Here is a 19828-nt window from a genome sequence, read left to right as displayed (position 1 = left end):
TTAAGTGACTCTTAATCTCACAAAACAAACTGAGGGTTGCTGGGGGGAGGGGGGTTGGGAGAAGAGGGGTGGGGTTATGGACATTGGGGAGGGTATGGGCTATGGTGAGTGCTGTGAAGTGTGTAAACCTGGTGATTCACAGACCTGTACCCCTGGGGATAAAAATATATTTTTATAAAAAATAAAAAATTAAAAAAAAATTAAAAAAAAAAGATGTACACCAAAGGTTAATTCATAAAAGACAGATGTTATACAAGATGTTTTAGAGTCTAAACTAAAGTCCATGTAATGTCTATTGGAAAGGCCAAAACTCAAATGCTATTTATGTGGATTTGCTCTCTCCTTTGGAGAGAAAAATCCCTCACTCACAGACATTTCTGCCCCAATGACCAAGTTGTGGAGCAAATGGTTACCACCTCTACCTCATCAACTTACTGATGTTCGTATGAGAGTGGATGTGTGGACCAAGAGCAGACAATCTTCAGGCCAGTAGAGACAGACAAAACAGCCTGGCAAGAAGAGATGAGCTGGGTAAGCCATCCTTGTTCTTGTGAACCCAAATTTGAAAATATGGAAACAGGTGAAAGTAGGAGATGAATCTAAAGTATGTCATGATGTAGTAGTTTGCTCTCATCTGAACCGCTTTAAGCCCATGAGGTGTCTGAATGTGTTTGCTCACCATGAATGTGAGACCTCCATCCCATTCTTATATAATGAGCTGTTCGAGGTTCCTCTTTGAAGACAAAAGTCTTGAGTTGCACATGTAGTTCTCTTCCTTGGTATTTGGAACCTGTTCTCTGTGACATCTTACAGCACCAATCCAGGGGGCTCCATCCTGGGGATTTCTTTCTCAATCTATATCTCATCCAACAATCCCCATGGTTTTAATACTACCTGTAAGCTGATGGCTTCCAAAGGTTGAATCTCCATTCCAGACTTCCTTTTGAACACCAACTCCCCATACCTATCTTCCTACTAGGTATCTCTATTTCAAGAGGCAAAGTGACACTTGGTATACTCCAAATGAATGATCAATCTTGGAGTTCTAATTGAAATTTTTATTGCATTTACATTTAACATAATGAATGATCTAGTTGAGTTTAAGTTGACTGTATTGCTATTTGCTTCTTTCTCAAATGTTCTTTGTTCCCTCACCCCTTATTTTCTGCCTTCTTTTGGATAAAGGGTATTTTTATTATTCCATTTCCTCTGTTAGCATTTTAATTAGAACTTATTTTAGAATAAAAATGCATTTTTGACTTATTAGGGTATCTTTTTGGCCTACTTGAATTTAAATTGGTATTTTTACCACTTTTAGAGCAGCGTAAGAAACTTTCAATGGTGTAAATCCATTTACACCCTCCTACCTTCTGTGCTATTATATTTACTTCTGTATTTATGTAAAAACATATAATTATTCTTGTGACTCTAAGAAGTCAATATTCTTTTATATGTTCCTATAAAGTTACTCCTTCTGTGTGTTCATTACTTCCTGGATTTCATGCTGCCCTCTGGAATCATCTTCCTTCAACCTGAAGAACTTCCTTTACTACTTTTTGTAGTATGGTTGGTTAATGACAAATTCTCTGGGGTTTTTGTTTGTTTGTTTGTTCCTGGAAACATTTTTATTTTATTTTTTGAAGGATATTTTCACTAGACATAAAATTCTGGGATTTGTTGGTTTAAAGTTCTAGGTTTTTAATTTGTTTTGTTTTTACCCTTTCAACACTTTAAATATGTCATTGCATTATCTTTGGGCTTCCATGGCTTTAGATGAAAAGTTAGGTATATTTCTAATTTTTCTTTTCATAATTAATGCATAGTTTTTCTCTTACTGCTTTTGAGAATTCACCTTCACTTGGTTTTTGAATTTTGATGAAAGTCACCTAAGTGTGGTATTCTTTGTATTTTTCTGTTTGGGGATTTGTTGAGCTTTTTGAATCTGTGGCCTGATTCATTCATCAGTTTTGGAGATTTTTTGACCATCATCTCTCCAGATATTTCCTGACTCTTCATTGGTCTCCTATTTTACCAGATGCTGGGGGTCATGTATAAGTAAACCATGGACATTAAAATCAATGTTATTTTCAGCAGGAGAAATCTTGGTCTTTCCAATTTAGGTCACCCTGATCCAATCAGGTGTTGAGCTAGGCTGGTATTCAGGGGCACTTTTAGTTAGACATAATCTTCCTCTGGTTGAAAGGACAAAAGTTGTAGTGTGTTTGTGGTAGAGCCCTCATTCTGTGGGAATTTCTCTTCTAAGCACTTACTCCCAAGTACAGCTGTGGGATCCGTCTGGCCCAGTCTCCTAGGCCATCATACCCCCTACACGCTCAGCAAACATCCTACAAGGAAGACCAGCTATACACCTGGAGGACTGATAGGTTCCAATGTGTCATACCAGTCCACATATCACGTGCTCCACTCATTTCCCTTTACCCAGCAGAGTCTTTCTGCTTCTGCCACACTCAGTTTTCCACCAAGGCCCCGGTGTGACCAGTGTTCTGGAGAAGTAAACAGCTGGCTATCGTAGCTTGCCGTCTTGGCAAGTTTCTTTGCTTCCACAGCTGTCTAATGCCATTAAAGAGATTTCATACACTTTAAAAAATTATACATATTTTTAGCTATTGCAGTGGAAATAATGGCTTTCTGTTATTTAATATATCCTCCCTGGAAATGGAACTCAAGCATTTTTAGCAGCTATGAGAAAAATGCTAAGCACTTCAGTCTGGTAATCAGTGCTTCACAGTCTGACCTCTACCTGCATTTATAGAATTTTACCCCAATCTCTTAGTTCCTGAAATCCTCTGTTTACACAAGAACCCCTTTATTTTTCTGGCTCTGTGCATTTTTGCTCATTTCATCCTAGTTTTTGTGTTGTCTCTCCCTCTCCTATAGATCAATACTTACTGGTCAGGCTGGCCTGAATCTTGTTCAGTCTAAATTTTTGAAACACGACTTGTTCCATTAACTTTCTAGTGAATTACCCTCCTCCCGAGTGATAAGACATTTATTTATTGCTGCTAGGGTTAATTTTTTATGCTACTATCGTTTCTTTTCCTCCACCATAAAGTATCTGTCAATAACCACGTTCAGTTCAGATCTCTGTATTCCCTACAGTGCCTAGCACAGAGCAGAGTATCCCTTAAAACCTTTACCAACTCCAGTGCTGGTCTGTTCTCACCATCTACATTTCAGTATAAATGACTTTCTAGCCTGAGGCTGCTGGGAGCAGATAGGTTTCTGTCTAAGATTAACCTGTCTCATAGAACTGTGTCTCCACAATCTAGATGCTACCTTCTCACCAGAGCCCTACAGGGTTTCCTCTTCCTTTCTCTTTACCATACCCCCTCTGTCTTTCCTCTGTTCTCTGATTCTCGGTAGTTAGTGAGAGGCTCTTCTCATCGTGAGTTCTCACCAGTTACCGACCTGTCCTTAAATAGTTATCTACAAAACCTAGATCATCACAGAGAAAGAGTACTGCCTTGGCCCTCACGATCTCATCTCATGCTTCCATACCTAGAAATATTTCCTCACTAGGAAAGGTCAGAAGCGAGAAAGCCAGAGGGACCCCAGGAACGCTGGATTATGGGGGTGGAAATATGGGAAATCTACAGGAAACCCAGGTAATGAGAAGCTAGAATGTGTGTGTGATGTGTAATTGTCACAGCATCAGGACAATATTACTGATATTTTTTGATAGATTTTGTAGGACAAAAAAGAAAAGAAATTCCTACTGTGGTTGTTAAAATACCAGTTGTTTTCACCAAACAACTTTATGTCAAGTTGTTATTTTATGTCAAGTTGTTACAGCAGTATCTGACCTCCTCTGCATACCAGGAGATACAGACCTGTAATTGTCTTATGCTAAATTGCATTATAACAATATACTTGTTGACCCTATACATTGTCTTAAAACTTTGCTCCTTGTGTAGCATCTTATGTGCCCACAGCCAGAAAGATGAAAGCACAAGGTTGCCGACCACCCTACTTCTAGATCATAGCTAATTGGTAAACATGTGTTTACTTACCCATTGAACTGGTAAGGGCGATATTTGAAGAATACATACGAGTTCAGCTGCTGTCTATTTAAACTGTAAACCACTGCTTTTATTGTAGGTGACATCAATTTTATAAAAGGGCTTTATATGAGGACATACAACTCAGCTGTATCACATAATGAAAAGGATGCACACTTAAGTATGCAATTACATTATTAACAAAAAATAATAGGTACTAATAAGATACCTTTTTTTTCAAAAAAGGTCCCACTCTCCAAGAGCAATAGGGTATTTTAAAATCAGGTTCATTTTTGGAAAGAAACTAGCCATACATTGTTCAACCCCTGGCTCTTCCGAGTCAGCTGCTGACAGGGAGAAGGTGTTCGCATGCTTCTTCCATGCTGGAAATCTTAGAGAAGCTGGTCTGCTAAGTGGTAGCCCAACATTGTTACGGGGTGGATAAGCCTCTTTTATTCCAAGTTCAGTATCGGGAAGCACCTGCTTTATCCTTCACCCTAGTCTTTATCACTATAAAGGGAGTATTTGGCTCTCTGACTGCTAACACTTTTGCTGTATCAGTTGACTCAGAACTTAAATGGTTAAGAGGGTTGCTATTTATTTGACCTTCTGAAAGACTCCAGTACACTCAGTAGAGTTCCAAGTTGTTCTGGAACGGAGAGAAAGGAACAGTGCCAAATCAATGTGGCGTGATGTGACATAATGCTTGTGCAATGGCATCCTTTGAACAACACAGGGGTTAGGGGCCCTGCTCCCCTGTATAGTCAAAATTCTGTGCAGAACTTTGATTCCCCAAAACTACCACTGGCCTGCTGTTGGCTAGACACTTCAACAGTAGCATAACGGTCAACATATATTTTGTATGTTAAATGTATGGTATGCTGTATTCTTACAGTGAAGTAAGCTAGAGAAAAGAAAAGGTTATGAAAATCATAAGGAAGAGAAAATACATTTACAGAACTGGACTATATTTATCGAAAAGAGTATATACATATGCAGATCAAACCACATTGTTTGTGGGTCAACTGTGTATGTTTTTAGGTAGTGAAAATGAATTATGTGGCTAAATTTGGATAGAAATCCAGGTCTTTGAGGTCTCAATCAGGCAAAAGGTCTTTTTTTTCCCTATACTATGTTGACCAAAACAAAAAAAGTGTTCCTAAGCCATGAGAGCTAAGTTTGGCAACACCCCAAATTAGGATTGGACATTGGATGGAAGTGAGCCTTAGTTTTTTGGGCTCTTTCACTTTCAAAATGGCAAGTTACCTTTATAGGTTGGGACAGTGTCCACCTTTCCTTGTTTAACTCGTTGTCTCTCCAGAGGCCGGACTATGGCCACAGGCTGCACTTCGTAAGAATTAAAGTCCCGTTTGTAGGTGGTGCCAAGATCAATCTCCCCCTGCTTTGGTTTGTATTCTTCTGGCACGTGGCGAGGCTGTTTGACTATCTCATAAGGACGATAATCCGATCTGAAATATATAAGTTTGAAACATAGCCTCACGGGTTCTTTTATTTCTAATTATTCCAAAGTAGTATTGAAATTTTCAAGGTTTATTTCAGTTGAAAAGTCCAAGAAGATATTAAAATGGTGATAGTTGTTAAACTACTGAAGAGAAGTCATTTAATTCCTTTATGTCCTGTCTAGTGACTAACGTCTTAAGAAATATGTCAAAAATCCCAGTTTTCAAACATCATTAGGATGTGGATCTTCAGCTGATTGGATCTTACATAAATAACATCTTTATTTTTTAAAGATTTTATTTATTTATTTGACAGAGAGAGATGACAAGCAGACAGAGAGGCAGGCAGAGAGAGGGGGAAGCAGGCTCCCTGCCGAGCAGAGAGCCCGATGTGGGACTCAGTCCCAGGACCCTGGGATCATGACCTGAGCTGAAGGCAGAGGCTTAACCCACTGAGCCACCCTGGGGCCCACATAAATAACATCTTTAAGTAACTTAGATTTTTCCTAACATGGAAGGAAATCTTAGGTGAAAGATTTAATGAGTCTAAGGAAAAAAATTTAAATATATCCCCTGGGTCTACTTTGTCAAAATCCTTATTCATCGTAATAAAAAACTAAGCTCTTTGGGCATGCTCTCCTCTTACTGAAATCATGCCATCTTCCTGTTTATTATTAAAGAATCAATTAAATAAATTATTAACGTCTAAACTTTGGCCTTCAGTCATAAATCACATTCATGACATGGATGTGATTCTTACTAATCTTCGGACCCGCGAGAAGCCCTTGCCATGGATGAGAGCCATAGTGCAGTCCAGCCACCATGGGCATGCTAGAACATTCTGTGGCGGAAATGGTCCTGCAGACACTGGGGCTGTCTGGTCAGTACAGACCCAGAGTGACCAGATGGCTTGGGTCCACATCCTGGCTCTGTCGTTCACTGGATGCGTGATCTTGGGCAACTTAGTTAAGCTGGCCAGGCCCCCGTTTCTTTCTGTGAACGAGGACAATGGTGTCATCTAGCTCACGGGGCTGTGTTACGGACGCTTACACACGTGAGCACATGCGTACGAGAGCTTGGTGCACAGTAAGGGCAACATGTCAGCTACTGCTGTTATGACTACACGTCTTCAAAACTATGTTTTTTCTGGTGAGCTCTACTGACCGTGTCCCTCATTTTATCGGTTTAAGTCACCTTGTATTAATCACTATTTTCAATTTACGTCCCCAAGCTCCTAAAACCAAAAGCCTCGCTGACTCCCTTCTCCTTCTCAGGAGATGATTTTCTAGACTTGGCTCCTCTTCCTCAGCCCCATCCACCTGGCTGGGCCGGCCGGGGCCCAGCGCTGCCTGATGGGCCACAGTGACTTCTCTGTGACTGAGTCCCTTGGACGTCTGTCGTCCTCTTCCCCGATGGGCATTACTGCCCACTCCCTGTCTCCAGGAGACACTCTCCTCCTGCCTCCCTGCTGGTTTCTCCTGAGTCTCTGATGCAGCTTCGTCCCCCTCTCCTCGGCCACGAACCGCCGGAGGCTTCTCAGCACTTGGGCCTGTTCTCATTCCTCTTCTCCTGCAGTGCTCCCCCACCAACCCCCGCAAGACAGCTCGACTCCCACAACTTCCATCCTTCCCGAAACAGAAATGATGCACCAATTTCTCTCTCCGCTCGGACCCTTCTCTGAGCTCCCTACCCGCACTTGCAGAACCTCACATGCCCCCAGCCGACCTGGTCCGTTTGCTGGCGCCCATCCTAGCGAAGGGCATCACCTCAGGGACCCCGCTCTTGTCCCTCACACCACGGCTCCCTCCCGTAGCTGCCCCTTCCTCAACTCCCATCACCTTCCCCTCCTAAATCCCCTCCTAAATCCCTCGCAGATCTCACCGTTTTCTCCATCATGACCACGACAATCCAAACTCCCACAATAGCTCATTTGTATCAAATCAACAATTCCTAAACTCATTTACCTGCGTCCACTCCAGCTTCTGTCTGTCTGTCCTCATCTGGTGCCCAAAGGGATCCTTTCACATGCGAATCGGACAAGTCCTTCCTCCCCTGAGCGGCCTGGCCTCTTCCTTAACCCCGTTCTCCACCCCCTCAAAACACAAGCAAGCAGGCAGGCAGACAAACGAGCAGGAAAAGAAACCTTCAGTGGCCTCTTACTGCTCTAAGGACACAGAAAACACCACACGTGGCCCCTTGGCTGGTGGCTTCCTCTTGCTTTCTGCGATTTCCTTTCCTATCTCCTGCAGCCAACGGCTTCACACCCTCGGGATTCCACGCATGAACCCATCAGAATCCGACAGGAGGACGCAGGCGGTAACCTCTTCAGCACCGGCCACAGCAACCTCTTTCAAGGTATGTCTCCAAAGGCACAGGAAACAAAAGCGAAAATGAACTTTTGGGACTTCATCAAGATCATTTCCCTGATAAAGTCAAATCTTTTATTTCGCCTCTCAAGTCACCTCGTGCCTCTCCTTCATGGATTTTCTCCCCGGAGCGATTTTGTGTTTATTTTGAGGGACGTGTTGCCCCCCCTCACTAGACCGCAGCACCCGGGAGCACAGCCACCCCGATCCCCTGACCGCTCTATCCCCGGGGCTCAGCACCGTGCCCGACACTTAACAGGCGCTTACTAAGTATTATAATTTAAGAGATAAATAGTAGAAATCACATACCTCTTATTCTCAAGACATCTGAGTTGTTCTTTGTTCTTCCCGAATACCAGCTAGAGGGACAGAGGCTAAAATGCCATCAGGGAGGGGAAGAATCCGGGAGCAGACAGAGAGAAAGCTTAGAAGTCTTGGTTTCCCTGGTTAGAGCAAATGTGAGGAAGTGTACCGCCACACCCAAAGCAGCTTTCTGTGGAGGAGGGTAATGGGTAAATACACTCGTGGTCATCGGATGTGTCCCCAAACACAAGACACGTCCATAGCCATCCTTCCAGGGCAGGCTCCCCACCAACTCTGGCGGTCCTCGAACTGCACTGAACGTACTAATGTGCCTCTAGACATCTGCTCCTCACACAGTCTCATCCTCTAGTCTAGGAGAGCGTCCGATGACCCTTTATTCTCTGTGCAGATACATCGGCTTCCTGCTGCCTGGTCCAGCACAGCGGACAGGAGGGAGTGAAGGAAGGGCTCTAGACCCCCGGGGTGAGGCTCTGGGAAATACCACCAGTTCCCCGGTCAAAATACAAAGAAAAGATGCAATGTTTTCCTCAGTGTAGAGATGATGATTTAAGCAGCGGAAATTTTAGTTTTATTGGCATAATTGGACTTTTTGGGAGTTGGGAGACCCTTCTCTTTCTTTTGGTGTTGTTCGTTTGGTTGGTTGTTTTTTGTCCTTTGGGTTTTTTTTTTTTAAACTATGAAGGGGTACTGAACAAGTCAACTGACAAACCCAGAATTGAAAAGCAATTACCTTTTTAAAGAAAGATATGGCACGTTATACTTTCCCAATTTCAATATTTACAACTAGTTAAATGCAAAATAGTAAAATTTGTGAAATCTCCATTGAGCCATTAAGGCATGGAGGCAGAATGAATGGTTCGGAGAAGAAAAAGGAGCAACCACGCCCATTGGCTCTTCTCAGTTATTCAGTTTCTTCATCTCATTTGCTTTCATGTGTGTCTTGTTTACTTATCTGCAGTTTTGTTTTCCAACTGCCACTGCCACAAGTCCTCGAGCCACGGCAGGACGCAGTCCCACCAGCGGTCAGTACTAGTACTTGACCCTTTTCACTGGGAGACGGCGACAGAATGGCCAGCGATGCTGGTTAAAAATGCAGATTCCTGGGGTACACTCCGTTATCTATTGACTGTTTTAGGTGAAACTCTGGAATCTGCAATTTTAACCCTTCCAGATGATTCTAGAGCACACCGAGTCTGAGCGCTGTGGAAGATTTTCAGGTCTGTGGGCGAGCCGCACACCTACAGAGGTCAAGGCATCAGTGAGGCCCTGTTACTACAAGAGCTGCCTGGACTGTGAAAGGTAGAAGTATCGGACTAAAAGTTGCTCATGCAAGTAGAATAAGCTCCATCTAAATGATATGAAAACAGGTAATGCAGCAAATTAAATTTATTATAGTGCATTGTAAACCCCCAATTATAGAAATCTGATGTATGCATTCCTTGAAAGCAGAAATCTCTATTTATTGATCTTTTTGTACTTAACATGTAAGATTGGACCTTGAATATGGTGTGCACATTAACAGAATCAGGAAAATAATTAATCCATTGATGAACATATGAAACAATTGAAAAAAAAAAAAAGAGCTAAGTCCAAATGAGGAGTTTAGGCTTAGAAGGATTTTTTTGGGTCTATAATCCACTGAATAAATATTGAGTACCTACTATGTGCTAGCAGCATCGTACTAGGTTTCTGGAAGTAGAAAGCTAAGAGAAGAACAGACACAGTCCCTGCTTGCATGGGCCTCTGGAGTGGATCCATGATGAACAGGAGGAGGATGCTTTGAGGGCTTACACAGGGGCCTGTTACCCAGCCTGAGAACTGGATACACGTGCGTCAGAGGCTTTCAGAGTGATAACTGAGTTAAGATCTGTAGGTTACATGGACATTAAGGGGGGTGAAATTTACAAGAAAGTAAAATAGTATATTGGAAGGCTCCATGGTAAGGGAATCCTGATATTTTCAAGAAAAGAAAAATGTCCTATGGGATGTGAGCATTAAAGAGCACAGTGAAAATAAATTAGAAAAGCAATTAAGGACCAAACCATGAAGGGATTTTGGTATATATTAAATACAGTGGGCAAGTAGAAATATTTTAAGCAAGGAGGTGATTCGGAGTAGAACTGCATTTCAAAAAGATCATCTCTGCAGGCTGAAGTGTAGGAAACAGATCAGAGATGTAAAAACTTGAGCAGAGACAGAAAAAACAGGAGGTTCCTGTATTTCTCTAGTTGGAGATGACAGTGTAAAGCAGAAACAACACAAGAGATTTTAAGTGTTAAAAAAAAAAATCAATAAAACTTTTAATTCCCTTTTCCCTTCTTACTTTCTGTCATTCTAACTTAATTTTTGTCTTTCTTTTTTCTCGAGTTGTGACTCGACTAGTTCCTTGCTTCTTGAATTTGTTCAACTTCGATCAACTTAATACTTCACTTTAAAGAGTTAAAAAACTTTATTAAGACCAGAAGAGTTGGGAGAGAAATAGGTAAAGCAGTTAATTTAATATTTACTTAAAAGTTGTTATTCCTTCCACTTTACCACGGCCTGCTCGGAATTCTTGCTTGGGTTTAAGACTCTGAGGTGGAGGAACATTGCCATACGTAGGGTATTTTTCCAAATATTCAGTGGTGGGGCAAGATATGCCAGAATTTTCATAAATCCTTGTGGCTCCACGTGGACAGTGATGTCGCCTGTGCAAACATAAATAAACTGAAAGATTATTCTGACTTCCCAAAATATTTTAGGATAATTGTATCTTAATTAGAGAGACCTTCAATACACACAGAATCTCTAAATTTAAAAGCAGCTTTCCTAAAAAACAAACACAAAACACCTTTATTCTGCAATGGTATTTATCAAAACAAGAAAAAATGATGTTATATCCTTTGTGGTGGAGACTCTGGTTTCCTCTGACGAAGATTTAGAGGGTTTCCTTGTACTAAGAAGCTGAAAAGCTCACATGCATGGCTCCCAGACCCCCTGCCGGCAGGTTCCATGCAATTTAGCTTTCTCCTGTTGGACGTTCACCTGCTGCTCCGACTCACACAGTGCTATGTAGGCAGAGGGGGAGAGCCCAGCCCGGCTGCTGGCAGCATTGTGGAGGTGGGGCAGAGAGGCTGGAGCCCTAGTTGTCAGGACGCATTCAGGTTTCCATGGTGCCTTCCTAACCGACCGGCAGCTCCCTGACCTTGGCGGTAAGGGGTGGTTCTGAGGCCTACAGCTCGGCTGCAGTTTCCTGGTTGTTGGCCGAGGCCGTGGCTCCCTTGGCAGCCCAGTTCTGAGGTGAGATTTTGGGGAATTTTTCCTGAAAAGTTTATTTTGGAAACTGTTTCTTTGGTTCTTCCAACAATTCTGTGAGCCACACATACTCCTTAGTAAGTTCTTTTATTTCTGGGCTAGGCCGCAGTAGATTATATTGTCCATAACGCAGAATCCTGACCAATATATCATAAAAGCTGACAGCAATAGTGGTTGCAGAGAATGGGGTTGACCATTAGGTGTGGCCGTTGCAAGATGCGGAAATTGTAAACAGTGAAAAAGTGGGTTGTAGAGTATAGTATGATGGTATGCTGTTTCTCTGTTTCCTTTCAGAGGACTTGTAAAGCAAGTCTTAAAGAACATTTATGGTGGGGACTATGATTATGAGGGATTTTCACTATATTGTACATTTTTTGCCTTGCATTTTCATACTATGCCTCATGTATATTCATTTCATACTCAGAAAAAAAGAAAAAGAAAAAGAAAAAGAAAAACTTCTTAACAAGACAGAAAAACCCAAGCGAACAACAGAAAAGTAACATCCCACAATGCTGAAATAGGAGGTCAGCTTCTCACATCCTATGTCTGAGCTGTGTGCTAGGGCTAATAGTACAAGCCCAGGGGAGGCTGGATTCGAAGAAAATGCATATGCATATGCTGTGCCGATGCAATCAGAGCTGGCGAGGATATCGGAGCTCAGTGAACCCTCAGGAAGAACACACGAGAGATTAGCTGCTCTGCTTGGAGGGTGCTGGACAAGCAGAAGAATTGCGGCGCAGAGGAAAGTGAAAACACGGTGTCACGGCTCTTGAGGAAAATTCCAAGACCGAGAGGTCAAGAGATTTGGGATGGCTGGCTGGCAGCTGAGGCTTTGGGAAAGTCCTGAAGTGACTTAGCAGCACACCTGACCTCTTGGGAAGCCCAGGGACACGGTGCTTATTAGGTCATGCATGGAGGTCCTGCTAGGGGTGCACGGAGTTACAAGGATCAAGTCGAGGCTCTGGAGTTTCTCGTCGTTCTTAGTTTTATTCTCCAGCAAAGGCATACGTTCACCTTATAACAAAACAAATAAACACTGAAAAGCTTATAAAGGAAAGCAAAAGTCTCCTGGCCCAACGTTTCCAGTCTCTAGAAAAGAAAAAGCTTTCTGACGATCTCTCCTTTTTAGTTTTTCTGGGGGCTGCGTCGGCTGGTTAAGTTTTTTACGTGCTTTGAACATCTTGATGGATCCGCTTAACCGACCTCACAGACACGGGGCGGACGGACGGGGCGGACACCACTGCACTCACTTCCCGCTGTCCCGGGGTCGGGCGTCGGTTCCGCGGCACCCACGCGCTCCTGGCGCGGACTTAGCAGTGACCGGTCCCTGGGCCAGCCGGGAGGCTGCGGGAGGAGACCGTGTTTACACGGGAGGGGGTGGTCAGGCGGGCCCACGGGCGCAGTCCGGGTTTCAGGCCGCAGCCCCGCCCCTCTCGGTCGGGCGGATCCCGAAGGGAGCCCAGCCTGGAGCGGCCGCGGCCGCGGTCGGGCCTGGGGGGAGCGCGGCGGGCGGAAGGACGCACCGGCGGGCTCAAAGCCCACGCACCGGCCCGGCCTCCTCCCCCTCCCTCTTTCCCCCGAGAGGTCCGAGCGTCCGCTGTCCCGCCGGGATCCGACCGCACCCCCGGGCAGCCGGAGGACCGGCCGCTGCGGCGCTCGCCGCCTCCGCCCGACCCGCGGGCCCGCGGCCGGGGGTCTCAGAGCAGGGGACGTTCGGCCCCGGGGCCGCGCCCGTGCGAGGGTCGGGCGGAGGCTGCGGAGCGGGCGTCCGCGTCCTTCATGTCCCAGGTGACAGGCTGCGGCCACCCGCGCCCCGGCCGCCGCCGCGCTGGCCGTGCCTTACCCGCAGGTGCAGATCTGACACAGACACCGGCTCCTCATGCTCACGGCGCACCGCTGCCGCCCCGCCGGCCCCCCGCACACCCGGCTCCGCGCGGCCCACGCTCCCGCGGTCGTCAGGGCAACCGCGGGCGCCGGGGAGACCGACGCGGCGCCGGCTTCCGGCGCGTCAGAGGCGCGCGCGGGTCAGAGGTCGTGCGCCCGCCGGCCCCGCCCCCGGCCCCGCCCCCCCCCCCCCGCGCACGTCGGAGAACGCAGGGCAGTCGGCGCCTGCGACGCGTGCGGTGTGGCCGGGCAAAGGGCGGAGCGGGGCCGCGCAGGTCGGAGCTGGACGGGCGGCGCGGCCGCAGCCGGTGAGCGTGAGCGCGGGTGCGCGCTGGCGGCCGGCGTCCTCCTCGGCAGGCTGCGGGCGGCGGCGGGCCGGGGGGCCGGGGGCCGGGAGCCGGGGCGAGCGCGGGCTGGGAGCGGCCGCCGCCCGGGGGGACCCGGGACCGCCGCCTCTGTGAGTGTGTGGACGCGTGATCCCGGGGACAGCGAACGCGGGGCCCCGGGGAGGGGAAGGGGCCGTGCAGTGGGGGTCGACCTTCCTTTCCGGAGCCGGGCGGTGCACCTGCCCGGTGAGGGAGCGTGTGAGCCGGAACTTTCTGGGGGCGCCGCGGGCGGTGCTGGAGCCGGGAGTTTGGTCTCGGGTGAGCGCGGGCGAGAGTGCCAGAACGAGGGCGGTGGGGGACGATCGAGGGGCGGGAGGGAGCGCTGTCCGCGTCTTCCCTCCCTCCTGCAGACGACCCTTCCCACGGGGGACAGTTGCCTGGGAAGGGCCCGTCTGGCGGCCGTTACTAGTGTCCCCGCCCCGGCGAGCTCCCGGATCCCGCGCGCCCGCCCAGCCCCAGAGGGAGAGCGAGCGCCGTGATGCCGGCGTGCTGTGGCCTGCGATTCCGAGCGCACACTGGGCTTGGGCCTGGGTGGGTGTGTCCCCTTCCGCGGACGTTCCTTGGGTTCCCAGCTTCGGGGACCTGACAAGTCCGGTCAGCTCCTGCGTGAGAGGAGAAAAGTGTCAGGCCCTGATCTTAGGGCGTGCGCCCTGTGTGACGCTTACCTGATGTTTAGTCACAGGAAATAAGGGACCATGGTGCTCAACAGTTTGGATAAGATGATTCACCTGCAGAAAAACACTGCTAACATCAGGAACATCTGCGTCTTGGCTCACGTTGACCATGGTAAGACTCCTTTCTAAATGGGTTGTTTTCAGGAATTAAGGGGGTGTGACTCCACAGGTGTCAGAAGCCAGGATGACTGTAGGAGTTTAATGACTTTAGGGACGCTCGCCATAAAGCATTTCAAGGAACACAGCTAACTGGTGATTAGCATTCTTCTGTATGCTGTAGTTCATTGTTTCAAATTTTTTAAATTTTATTTTTAAAGATTTTTATTGACTTACTTATTTGAGAGAGAGAGAGAGCAAGGGGAGGGGGAGGGGGAGAAACTCTCAAGGGGACACTCCGCTGAGCAGGGGAGCAGGGGTCCCAACTCCCAGATCCAGAGGTGGGGCTCTGTCCCATGACCCTCAGATCATGACCTGAGCTGAAACCAACAGTTGGGGGCTCAACTGACTGAACTCCAGTATCCCTGTATCATTGCTTTTTTAAAATGAGGACTTGAGTTTTTGTTGAAGTGAATATTTTTGAAATGGATTTGTAATATAAAAAGTCTGTTGTCTTGACATGATGTCTTCAGAGCCTGTGTTAGGTGATTCTGTTCAACTTATCAGGTCTGTACTGAGCATCTGTTAAATTCAAGTTCTTTTGCTCCATATGTCAGAAGGTCGGAACTTACAAAGAAGGCAGCAGTCGAGCCCTGGAGGAGATTTGGGGGTTGAAGCCGCACAAGATGAGGGGCAGACAGGCGACTCCTAGGGGTGGAGAGCTGGAGGATTGGGAAGGCAGGAATCCGTTAGGAAGAGGCTTCACGCTGTATTTAGTATTAAAGGTGACCCTTGAAGGGAGATTCAAGCTGGCAGGTGGGGCACACGTTCCAAGTGGGAGTAGCATCGGTAGGGAAGAAATGTGGGTGACAGCACAGTTCATGGGAAGGGGGGAGATAGCTAATGGGTGATGTGTGTGCTTCTGACAACTGCTCTCACACCAGCACATCGCTTCCTGCCCTTGATTTCAAACTCCTTCTTAGCTTGGGTACCCATAAGGGGTAGCGCGTGGGTACCCGAGGTAGGGGGTAGGAGGGCGTGTGTGAAGTGAGATCTCTTTCCCGAGAGGCAGGCTGGGTCAGGGCTCTTAGAGCCCTTCATGTCAGCTGGGCACCAGGCTTAGGGTTAAGGGCTCCAGCCCTGGAGTAGGACAGCCTGAGTTCAAACTCCATTTCAAGCCACTTCACCTTTCTGAGCTTCAGTAAGCAACGCCTAGACTGGGCTGTAGATCCTACCTACCTTACGGGATTGTGGGGGGCGAAATGAGCTGATCATGAGAAGCCATTGGCCGATACATGCTTTATTGTGAAGGCAATCATTTACATTTATTATTAGGTTGTAGGGAGCCCTTGGGAGAACGAAACAAAGCAGGGCTGTTGTAACCAGCACATTAGGAAGACGGTCTGGTGGACCTGTTCATTTGCACTGAGAGGCAGAGGAGAGGTTAGTGAGGCGGCTGTTGCCACTGAGGCAGGAGCTGTGGGCTAGTGTGGGGACTGCGGGAAGGAGAAGTGGTGGCTCACGAGGTCACCGAAGCCAGCTGAGAGTGCGTGATACGTACGGTGCCATCACTGACCCTCTGCCCTCCTGAGTTTTCCTAATGACTCTGCTCACATTTTGAGGACCTGTGGTCTGACAAAAGCATTTGTTCTTTTGCTTTGTGAATTAAATCACGGGGTGTCTGGTCCTAGGGATACAGGACCTAGGGATACAGGATAGAGAGTGCAGAAAGATAGTGCTTTCTGGGCTCTTAACCCTCCAGGGATACATGCTTGCCATACTGAGAATGAGTTCTACTCCATCGGATCGTAGGGAAGTGGCGCCCTGGGGTTGTGCGGACATGCAAGATGTCCATGCCCAGCGGATGACACGTTAAAGCCCTTCAGTGCTCCCTCGGTTGCCTTCTGGTTTGTACTATTACAGATTCATAGCTTTGCTCAAGTCCCCAGAGTGTTCTAGGACTCATTGGTTGTAAAGAAAGACCCACCTTTTGCTGCTTCAGCCCAGCTGCAGTAACTGTGCAAGCAGCACTCTTGGAACAAAGTGATCTGCCACTTCAAGTTGTGTGGACTTCATAAAACCTTTATGAAACTCTGGGTGTGTACTTGAGTATGCAGAGGCTTTTTGATTACGTGGTGGCTCCCTGGCTTCTGTTTGGCTTCCAGGTAACTGGGAGTAGCTGCGGTTTAGCTGGTGCCCTCACAGTAGGAGCTTAGGGCACATTTCCTGAATTTCTTTGCTAAGTATTTTCTTAGTTTACCTGGCAAATACCAGCCAAGGCCATACGTGGGGAAATACGGCAGAAGATTATGTTCTGTTTCTTGGCGGTGGTTTACCCAGGATGCCGTTGAGAGACGAAAACGAGTGCTCTGCTGTACTGTTGCCGTTCTAGGCTACCAGGAGCACAAGGTAATAGCATGATCACTGTCATGGATATCAGATGAGTAATAATTAAGATGAGCAAGGTCAAATTCTTGTAGGACGGAGATTTACCAACTACATAAACGTTGTTTATCAGATGATCTCTTTTGATTGGCATGGCGGCTTCTCTCATCACCTGGGAGTCTGCATTTGAATCTACGCATGATGCCTCTGTTTAAAAAAAAAAATTCTACCCTGGGCTGGGGTAGGGGGGTGTGTGGAGTCACTTGACAACTTTTCAGGTGAGGGTGATGGGCTCCCTTGGGGTGGAGGTACAGATTACAGCTCTTTGAGTGCTCGAGTCTGTGTCCGCCCAGATGGTGTTCTGTTCTGAAGTCCTAGTGTTCATTGGGTCTTGCTGTGCTCTGTGTAGGTAAATAGGAAATCTTCGTGAAACCAGTTCTCACGGTCAGAAGGTAGCTCTGTAAGTGCGGTACATCTCCCTCCCTGTTTAGAAAAAAAGAGATTCGAATGAATGTTGTCGTTTTAACAGGAAAAACTACTCTGGCTGACTGTCTTATATCCAGCAATGGAATCATCTCCAGCCGCCTGGCAGGCAAGGTAAGTTGTTCTATTTGATGAATACTTGTTGCCTTTCAGTAAGCATTAGCTGTCTACCATGTGACGTGTTCTCAGAGATCCCCAAAAGGTACAGTTTATGTGTCTAAGAAGCTGCTGATCTATTTAGCGAGATAAAATAGATGTAGGGAAAAAGTTCATCTTATATTGCTTTATATGAACATCTTACAAATGCAAAATGAGTTTTTGCAAGAAGTCCAGTGATAGCCTGACACAGTTGTAGAAGATTCCACGGAGGACGAGGTTCTTCCTGGGAATGAGGTGTGTGGGTGGAAGAGAAGGCGGAGCACGTCCGGTGGGGGGATCAGCGGGCAAAGGCGATCGGGGGTGATTTGTGTGTTGTGCTTGATTTGGGTGGAGTGTTTGCCAGGAGAGTACCACAGAGGAAAAAATCAGGGGTGGAGAGGATGTGTTGGGTCATAGAAGAACTTGAAGGCAAACTCAAGTACCAAGGGAGGGCTCCCGAAATCTGAGCTTCATGATGAAAATAGGGTTTTAGGGAATGAAATTAAAGAGATATTGTTTCCAGCTGTGAGTGAAAGGTTGTGGACTAAGTTACTGGCAGTGGAGAAATGGAGGTGTTTCTTCCTTTAATGCATTTAGGACACAATGCGCAGAATTTATCAGGTGACTGGGAACGGAGCAGAGAGCAGGTAGAGAAGCAGAAATGAACAGGAAGGTAGCTGTAGGAGACCGGTGTTGGAATTGCGCATCGGAGGCAGGCGGTGTGGGGACTGGCCTAAAGGGGCCACGCGGAGGGAGCGAGGAAACCAGGCTGCCCAAGATAAGGAACTGCTTGTGTTTTCTCTACCTGAGAAGTTTGTAAAGTGCAATAGCTCTAGAGTAGACGGAAGGAAGTAATAAAGCACATGTTAAAGAAGTAGAAAACATATTTTATAGAAAAGGTCAATGAAGCCGGAGTCAGTTCTTGGAAAAGATTGACATAACCAACACCTATGATACAGTACAGGTAGACACAGGTCATTGCACACGAAAAGAGGGAGCCCTAAGGAGCTAGGGACCTCAGTTCACAGCGGAGTTCGATACAGGCTCAAGTGCAGCGTGCTTCACGCCAGCACTGACACAAGCTGGGGGTCATAGGGAAACTGTGAGTGTTGGGGGTAGTGTTTGAGAGCCTCTGTACTCTGACTAGCTCTGTGAACTTAACATTTCTCTGGAAAGGTAGTCTATTAAAAACTATTAGCAATACAGACAGTTTCTGGTCGTCTTTTAACATGAGTGATAAGTATCCTGCAAAACTGATCCAGAAGAAAGGCGAGGAGGAGGGCGCGCAGGCTGCAGGGGAGAAAGTGCTGCCGGGACGGGGAAGGTGCGGGAGAGACAGGACAGGCCACTGCCCAGCAGCAGGCTTGGAGATGGAGAGCCGGGACTCCTGCGTGAGGTCAGGAAGAAAGAGCAAATAGACGCGCCAGAAACGGAATTTGTTGGCCAAAATCTTTCCGCAAAATCCAGATGGTTTAACTCTCTCCTTCTGCCACACTTTCAGAGAACAAATGCTCTCAGTTCACTCACCCATTCCAGAGCACAGCAGGGAGGAAGCAGGGGAGACTCTCCAGCTCCCCACTTTGATTCCCGAGGTCGGCAAGGGTAATAATGCCGGATGGGACAGTCCCGTGACTCCGTGCCATGGGAGAGGCAACAGTATAACCGTTACTAAGAAACAGAATCTGGAATTGTATAAAGAGCTAGTTTTTTCATAGCTGGATAGTTTATCAGGAAGAGTTTAAGATTGCTTTAACACATTTCACCATGTTAACAGGTGAAAGGTAGGAAACTTACGATCATTTCAGGAGATGTAGAAAACATAATAGAATTTAATATTCTTTTTGATAAAACCTCTTAGCGAAGTTGGCATGGAAGGGAATTTCTGCAGTGTGGTATGGAGTACTTAGAAAAAAATCATTCTGGGGCGCCTGGGTGGCTCAGTGGGTTAAGCCTCTGCCTTTGGCTCAGGCTATGGTCCCAGGGTCCTGGGATCGAGCCCAGCATTGGGCTCTCTGCTCAGCAGGGAGCCTGCTTCCCTTCCTCTCTCTCTCTGCCTCTCTGCCTACTTGTGATCTCTGTCAAATAAATAAATAAGATCTTTAAGAAAAAAAAAACTATAGAAACTATAGAAAAAAAATCATTCTGTATCCTTAATGATGCAATGTTGACATTTTTGCATTTCTGTTCAGGAATAAGGCAAGAGCAGTTGTTTCTCCCTTCTGCTCATTGTGTTACAGCTTCTGCTCTCTGCTGCCCTGGAGGTTCTGCTGCAACAGTATAGCCAAAAAAAAAAAAAAAAAAAAAAAGTTTTAGGAGGGG

The 19828-nt window shown here is 46.7% G+C and overlaps 2 protein-coding genes across 5 annotated transcripts in view; one reads left to right on the top strand and one right to left on the bottom strand.

The window, feature by feature from the left end:
* SAXO2 (stabilizer of axonemal microtubules 2) overlaps positions 1-13461 on the bottom strand; it is a 17643-nt gene extending 4182 nt beyond the window's left edge. Inside the window, exons 1-3 of one of the 2 annotated variants that reach the window (XM_059371458.1) lie at positions 13307-13461; positions 10677-10856; positions 5286-5488 (exon numbers count right to left, since the gene is read on the bottom strand). In XM_059371458.1, coding sequence (XP_059227441.1) covers positions 5286-5488; positions 10677-10856; positions 13307-13344 — 421 coding nt within the window. In that variant the 5' untranslated portion in view covers positions 13345-13461. Of the gene's footprint in view, positions 1-5285; positions 5489-10676; positions 10857-12031; positions 12808-13306 lie in introns of those variants that run through there. The other variant, XR_009398971.1, reaches the window with a different exon arrangement.
* An 81-nt stretch (positions 13462-13542) lies between these two features.
* Positions 13543-19828, top strand: part of EFL1 (elongation factor like GTPase 1) — a 115460-nt gene continuing 109174 nt past the window's right edge. The window contains exons 1-3 of one of the 3 annotated variants that reach the window (XM_059371455.1): positions 13543-13655; positions 14410-14519; positions 17418-17485. In XM_059371455.1, coding sequence (XP_059227438.1) covers positions 14429-14519; positions 17418-17485 — 159 coding nt within the window. In that variant the 5' untranslated portion in view covers positions 13543-13655; positions 14410-14428. Of the gene's footprint in view, positions 13672-13730; positions 13805-14409; positions 14520-17417; positions 17486-19828 lie in introns of those variants that run through there. The other 2 variants (XM_059371456.1, XM_059371457.1) reach the window with 2 other exon arrangements.

The sequence above is a fragment of the Mustela nigripes genome, chromosome 13 (genome assembly GCF_022355385.1).
Source record: "Mustela nigripes isolate SB6536 chromosome 13, MUSNIG.SB6536, whole genome shotgun sequence".
NCBI classification, from domain to species: Eukaryota; Metazoa; Chordata; class Mammalia; order Carnivora; family Mustelidae; genus Mustela; species Mustela nigripes.
Note: the sequence above shows the minus strand (reverse complement) of the source record. Positions and strands in the feature narration are given on the sequence as shown.